This window comes from Lactuca serriola, chromosome 1 (assembly GCF_051521515.1).
Source record: "Lactuca serriola cultivar US96UC23 chromosome 1, Lser_US96UC23_V15, whole genome shotgun sequence".
NCBI lineage: Eukaryota > Viridiplantae > Streptophyta > Magnoliopsida > Asterales > Asteraceae > Lactuca > Lactuca serriola.
In genome coordinates this window covers 116,467,870-116,474,777 of record NC_136408.1, presented here as the reverse complement: position 1 = coordinate 116,474,777, position 6,908 = coordinate 116,467,870, and the positions used below count along the sequence as shown (strand labels likewise).

General features: G+C 37.4%; 1 protein-coding gene across 1 annotated transcript; it reads right to left on the bottom strand.

Moving 5' to 3' along the window:
* Positions 1-2,530: 2,530 nt before the first annotated feature.
* On the bottom strand, positions 2,531-3,773 carry LOC145097752 (F-box/kelch-repeat protein SKIP25-like). Its single transcript, XM_079035397.1, has one exon. It carries the CDS (start codon positions 3,750-3,752, stop codon positions 2,625-2,627), a length of 1,128 nt encoding a protein of 375 aa, XP_078891523.1. The 5' UTR covers positions 3,753-3,773; the 3' UTR covers positions 2,531-2,624.
* Positions 3,774-6,908: the final 3,135 nt, after the last annotated feature.

The following is a 6,908-nucleotide window of genomic DNA, read 5'->3' as shown; positions in this document are numbered from 1 at the left end:
GCGTGGTCAGTTCACACGAGGAGATCATGGGGTCCCGACTGTTATACTGGAGGCGACTGTTTCAAACGACCTATGGTTTTGGCATGCATTCTTTGGTATGGCGGGGTCAAACAATAACCTGAATGTGCTTCACGCGTCTCCGATATTTAACGATATTTTGCAGGGCAAAGCACCAGATATGTCATACGTTGTGAATGGAAATGAATACAAGTATGGATATTACTTAGGTGATGGGATATACCCAGAGTATGCTACATTTGTTAAGTCTTTTCGTTTCCAGCCGATGAGAAACGAAAATTGTTCAAGTTAGCATAGGAATCTGCACGGAAGGACGTTGAAAGAGCATTTGGAGTCCTAAAACAAAGATGACACATAATCAAGCATCCAGCACGAACATGGGATAGGGCAAAACTAACGACAATGTTGACTGCCTGTGTGATTTTACATAACATGATAATAGAAGAAGAGGGCAGAGCTATTTGTTCATATACCGACAACGATGCACTTAACCCACCTGCAATAATACAAGTTGGCAGCCCGGCATACTTCTAGGGTTTTAGAAATACAAAATCGTGAAACACATCACAATCTACGACACGATTTGACCGAGCACATATGGGGGAGACAACACCAAGGGGGAAATGACGATGAAGACAAAGAGGATGAGGGCGATGATTACGACGAGAATGCAGACGGTGACGACGAGGCGGATGAGGATGAGGATGATGATGATGACAACGAGTAGTACTGTTCTACGGTTTTTGTGTTTTACTTTTTTTTTTTTTAAAGTTAAGTAGTGTAGTAGTTGATTTGTTAGGTTTTATGTGTGTTTTAGTAATTTTAGGTTTTAAATTTCTATGTTTTTAATTAATGAAAAGTTTGTTTTTTTTTGTATTTTCAAAAAATTTATTTATCTTATAAATTATGTTTTTTTATTTCATATAGTGTTACGAAAAATAAAAAAATTTACCTATTTTAAAAATTATGTTATTTACTTAACAAAATGTTAAAATAATAATAATAATAATAAAAGTAAATGTTTTTAGTGGTGACCATATCTATATTGGAGTGGGTTGGTAGTGAAGATGACGTGGCGCAAAGGTGGCACCACTTTTCCGGTGAGTTTGTAGTGACCACTCCAGATAACCTTATATACCAGATAGCCTTATATAAATCATATTCCAATAGAGTTTTTATGAGTCGCAACCTACGACCCACTAAGGCTGGAGGGAGTGGTGCCACCGAAACCGCACTCCCTCCCCCGCCACATCAGCGCCATGTCACTTTTTACAACTCAAGTGTGGTTTCTTGCCACACCAAGGGTGTGGTGCCACACTTTTCATTTCTTTTATTTTTTTGTTTTTTTTTAAGTATTTTAATTTAATAAAACTTCTTTTTTTTAACTAATTTAATTTAATATACCTTCTATTTTAATAAAAAAAACATAATTCTTCATTACTTGAAAAAAAAAAACAGTACATTGCGTTACAAAAAAAAAAAAAAAAAACCCACACACATAACATTTAAATAACCCTAGAAACTTAAAAAACATAAATAAAATAACTAAAGGAAACTACATAAAATAGTCAAAAACATCAATTTAAATAACCCTTGGTAAGTGGCATTCTTTGCAAAATAGTCTTGCACCAAACGTTGGTTGGCTTCTTCACGATTTCTGTAAATGTATCTTCGTGTTCTCTGTTGAGAACTTGCAGCTGCGTTGTTACATACAACGTTGTATGTTTGTTCCGCCATTTGAACACACGCAATAGCAGTATCAAAAATAGTTTGAAATTCTTCAGAAGATGACATTTTTTGGAGAGTGGTGATTTTAAAAAAAATATATTTTTTGAGAGAGAGAAGATTGTGTTGTGAAAAAAAAATTAAGTTTGATATATATATATATATATATATATATATATATATAGAGAGAGAGAGAGAGAGGAAGGAAAGAAAAAGCAAAAGGAAATCACATTTCGCGGTCTTCAAAGACCGCACTGCGGTCTTAATGGCAGGAAACCGCACCCTGAGGGCGGTGTTGCCTGCTGAGTTGGCACCAAGGTGCAGTCCCAAACTGCACCACACCGTGCAGCCTAACCTGAATATGATTGGATTGTGAGCCTAGTTTTATGTGTGTCTGCACATTGGTGACGGAAGTGTTGGAGTCGAGTTTTGCCGCCATCTTAGCTTCTGAAATTATATAGTGGGACACATAAAAACACAAAACTTTCGTTGGGGATTTTGGGTTTTAACTTTCAAGTTCATATAATTTCCAAACCAAACTTTATTTATCACTATTATATTATTATCTCTCAAACATGTGTAGTATTTTATTTATTTTCTCACTTTCAAGCTTTTGTGATGTGGGTTTGTTTAAAAGAGATCAAAATATTAAAATATTAAAGACATGTAACTATTTTCATGATTATGCTTTTTTAAACACGCTATATAATTTAGTCAAAGTAATATGACACATCTAGAAGTGAAGTAAAGTATTAATAAACTGAATAAAAGAAATCTAAGGCCGGACGAGACTTGCTAAGATAGATTTGTATATTCATATTCACTTATTTCTTTATCAAATAAAATCAATATTTTATAAAAATAATCTAAACACAAGATTTTCAAAAAATTTTACATGGCCTTTGCAAGATATGAACCGAAATCACTTCATTTTCCGGCAGTGGCGGATCAACCACCCACATCTTTACGGGCTCCGCCACCAAATCCACCACCGTGATCCTCCCACCACCACCGGAAACAACGCAAATTTTCCCTCCGCCAACCGCCATTTGCTCCGCCCCTTTCAAAAGCTCCGACCCTTCAATCATCTCTTCCCAGCAGTCCTTCTCGTCATCGTACTTGCTCAAAGCACCCTTCTCTTCATCCACCACATACATCACCTCTTCCTCCGCCACACCCACCGCCCCTTTCCACCCTGAAAGCATCCCCGTCGCCATTTTCTCCCACCGGTTTTCCTCTACGTCATAAACAACACCTTCTTTCCCTGCATTACCTTTCACATTCACCATGCAAAGCTTCCCTTTATATCCAACTGCCTCCACCGCTTCTCTACTAAATCTTCCATCTTTTAGCCCCGCCATCTCCTCCCACCGCCACTCCTCCCTCCGCCTCCCCACATCCCATTTCTCCATCATCTTCCCCACGTCACCACGGTAGTGAGCCCCAACACCGCTAGCCACGTACACCGTGTTACGAATACACCCAGCGGCGCACCACCGACGTGGGTTCGTCAGTGGAGGACCGAGAAACCATTCTCCGGTCAGAGGGTCGAAAACCAGTGGATGCGACAACGCCGGGAGGAAGTTATGACCGGTGGCTGCAATGAGTACTAGCCGCCCGGAGACTGTTAAAGATTGTATCGTGAGGTTCCGGGAAATGAACGACGGATGGCGGTGAAGGAAACGAAGAGGTGGGTCGGTCGCCGGAGGTGGTAAACTTATCCATTTAGAGGAGACCGGATCGAAGGTGAAAAAAGCGACGGAATCGGAGAGGCTTCGGTCATTGTTATTGGCAACAATGGCGTAAAGAGTTAAAAAGGGAGGGAAGTAAGGTGTGTAGATGAGGCGGCGCCACTGGCGGCAGACGGCGGAGAGAAGAGAGGGACGGACAGTGGAGAGGATTACTTGGGCTAGATGGTTGGGCAAGCCCGGTAGAAGCACAGGATCGTCGTCGTGGTCTACGGTGGTTTGACCGTCGTCAGTGTTTGCAGAGTGATTCGTGCAGATCATGTTGACTTTTCAAGGAATGAATGGTTGTGCTTGTGGGATCTCACATTTTATACAACTGGAAAATGTATACTTTTAAAATTAAGTGTAAATTAAAAACTTAAAATAATAAAGTATTATATCAGTATAAAACGTGAAAGAATTTTATTTAAAAGTAAATTGCAAAATTGGTATGGTCACTATAAAATTAAAATTTTGAGATTCAGTTCCTATGTATCTAAAAAAAATACAGATTTGGACCCTCAACTTAATAAAAAAAGTTCAAAATGCATTTTCTGGAATACCACAAAGACCAAATCTACATAAAAAGTTTAATTTTTTAAACTAACCATAGAAATGGAAAAATTGGATTCAACGTCTATATTTAGGATACCATATGAACCAATTTTGGAATATACTCTTTATTTAATAACATATATGCTCATAAAAGTTTTGGACCTCTATATTATTTTTTAAAGTTTTGGACCTTTATTGAAAAAAAGAAGGCTTTACAGGGTTGTAGAGTGGGTGCGCTGGGAGTGTACTTTTATTAGGTGGAGACAAGTGCACAAGACAATCTGGTAAAAAGGGACTATTGGATGTTACCTTTTGGGACAAAGAATTATTATGAAAAGGTCATAGGTCCCAAATTTGGTTGTGTTTAGGTTCTTACTTTTGCTTTTTATATTATAAAATATAAATGGTAAGCTATAAAAGATCATGAATTTATATTTTATTTTCACTATTAATATTTTATTATTTATCTATAATAATAATGTATCTTTAAATGTGATTTTTTTAATATATAATTTTTTTATATTATTAATAATAAAAATATGAAATCTAACTTTTATAAAATGTTTATGAAAGTTAATTTACACATTGTTATCATTAATAAATTTTAATGTTTTATAAGGCTAAAGGTGTGATACCTTAAATTGTTTCAAAAAGTTAGTATCATTGATACAACCCTATAATGTTTCATGCATGTTTTATGCATAACGGAGTAGTGTCATCTAATATTCTTCAAAATTTGCCAGAGTAATGTCATCTAATTTTGCCAATATAGTGTCATCTAATTGTCTAGATGATGGGTTTGTTGGTCTTTGTCATTCAACTTTAAGCGGCAAATATTTTCCTTCCAAGTTTGCCTACGATATTTGCGGCTGACAAATGCATCCAAATAGGATGCCGACAACGATTAGGGCTGGCCCACACGTTCTTTAGGCATTGTGCAGAACATAAAAAATGATCCTGGAGAATACATCCATAGAGTGGTATTTGCACACAATATCTTTGTGAGTAAAGTCAATTAATTCGATATGTTTTCGCTTCTGCTGATGGCCATGATTGATTTTATCAAGCCTTTATCTGTTGGACGTGAAGTTGTGAGTATTCGTCATCAATACTTTTGGTGATTGCAAACTTCTTTACTTCAGAAAAGATATCCGAAGGAATGTTATCATTGGAAGAAGATACCATTTTGCTGTATGAAGTTAATTTTAAATGTATGTGTAGAAAATGTAGTGTGAGAAAGTTTTTCCTATTACGATGGATTTTATACTAGTAAAGATTGAGTAAGATATTATAGGGGTACTTGTTACACTAATGAAAAGATAAAGGATAAATGTCACTGTAGCCCAACAAACTTAGTGTTTTGGTTTAACAGGTCCCTCATCTTATTTTTTTTGCTTTCTAAGGGCATCAACTTGTATTTTACCGGCCAATTTGGGTAAACAACCCATTATAACCGGTTAGATCTGCCAAATAGGTTAGAAAATGATGACATGTAGCCTCGTCAGCAATACTTGGAGCCTAGTAGACTTCTGCCTCGTCAACAACTTTGGGGATTAATCTAAGCACTCCTTGCTCGATCGAGCTCCTCACAACCACCCCTCAATTGTTGTTGTTTAATTTCCGATGAACCTTCCGTCCCCTCCTATGTTGCAGTCGATCGGACCAGAAGAAGAAGGAAGCCATCGGAGCAGCCCTGGAGTGTCGGCGCCCCTCCTCATGACCTCCCAGCCATCGCCGAATATTAATGCCCTCCCCTTCTCGCGATCGCCAGCCAACGTTAGAGTTCCCTAGCGACTTCGACTATACATTTGTTACTTGATCGTTGAAGATGGAGATGGACTGCAACCGCCTGCTACTTCCGTCTTCCTTCCTCGACCAGTGCTCACTGATCAGCCACAAACAATCACCCCATCGTTTCCTGTTTCCATCCGCATCAATTTCCCTTCCCGATCTAATTAATACGAAGGCCCCCCATTTTGTATATATTAGTGATCTAATGAAGACGATTATTCAATTTGATACCTAAACAAATTGGTGGTGAACAAAGGAAAATGAGGGTGGCGATTGGTTTCTGGGTAATAATTATTCAATTGAGACACACACACACATTGTCGTCGATCAGATTTGATGTTCATGATTAGGTTACTCTGTCAATAACAAAGAAGACGAAGAACAGAATGAAGAATGTTGATTGAAATCGGAAGAGACACCGCTGCTATCTTTTCTGATTTAAACCTCCAATTTGTTGTAATGTAATTTATACAAAATGAGAAGCAGAAGGAGTCTTCGTTGATTTCATGGCCACCGCTATTGAATTTAGGGTTATTATAAGTCATATACCATGTCAATTGAGGGAAGACTTTAACAATTGACTTTACCTGCTGACTAGGAAGGGGTTCACCGGATGACCCCTTCATTTTTTTCAAAAGGACCTTTTAAATGTTAAAAACATGAATTCGTACCCTTAGAAAGCAAAAAAATAAAAAAAAGATGAAGGACCTTTTAAACTAAAACACGTAAGTTTGTTGGGTTCCAGTGACATTTACCCAGAGATAAATGCAACATTTATATCATGAGATATTCTCCATGTGTTATGCGTGGATATAAGAAGAAGACACGTCGTCATAATGACTTGCTACCTATCAGCAGACGTCATATCGGACTTATAAATAGACGTTTAATCTAAACCATTTTCTCTTCCTTTTTAAGTAAACATATATCATTGAAGATTTTAAATTAAGTTGATACCTACCATCCGAAATCAATGACCTATCTTACGTAAAACACTACCTTGATGGAAGATTGCATCGCTACCATTCGTGAAGACCTTGTTGGTTTAGAATCGCGGATGAGAACTAAGTTTTTCCTATTACGATGGATTTT

What these genes read in the sequence shown, in the direction of transcription:
- LOC145097752 (XM_079035397.1), bottom strand. Translation starts at nt 3,752, where the DNA reads ATGATCTGCACGAATCACTCTGCAAACACTGACGACGGTCAAACCACC.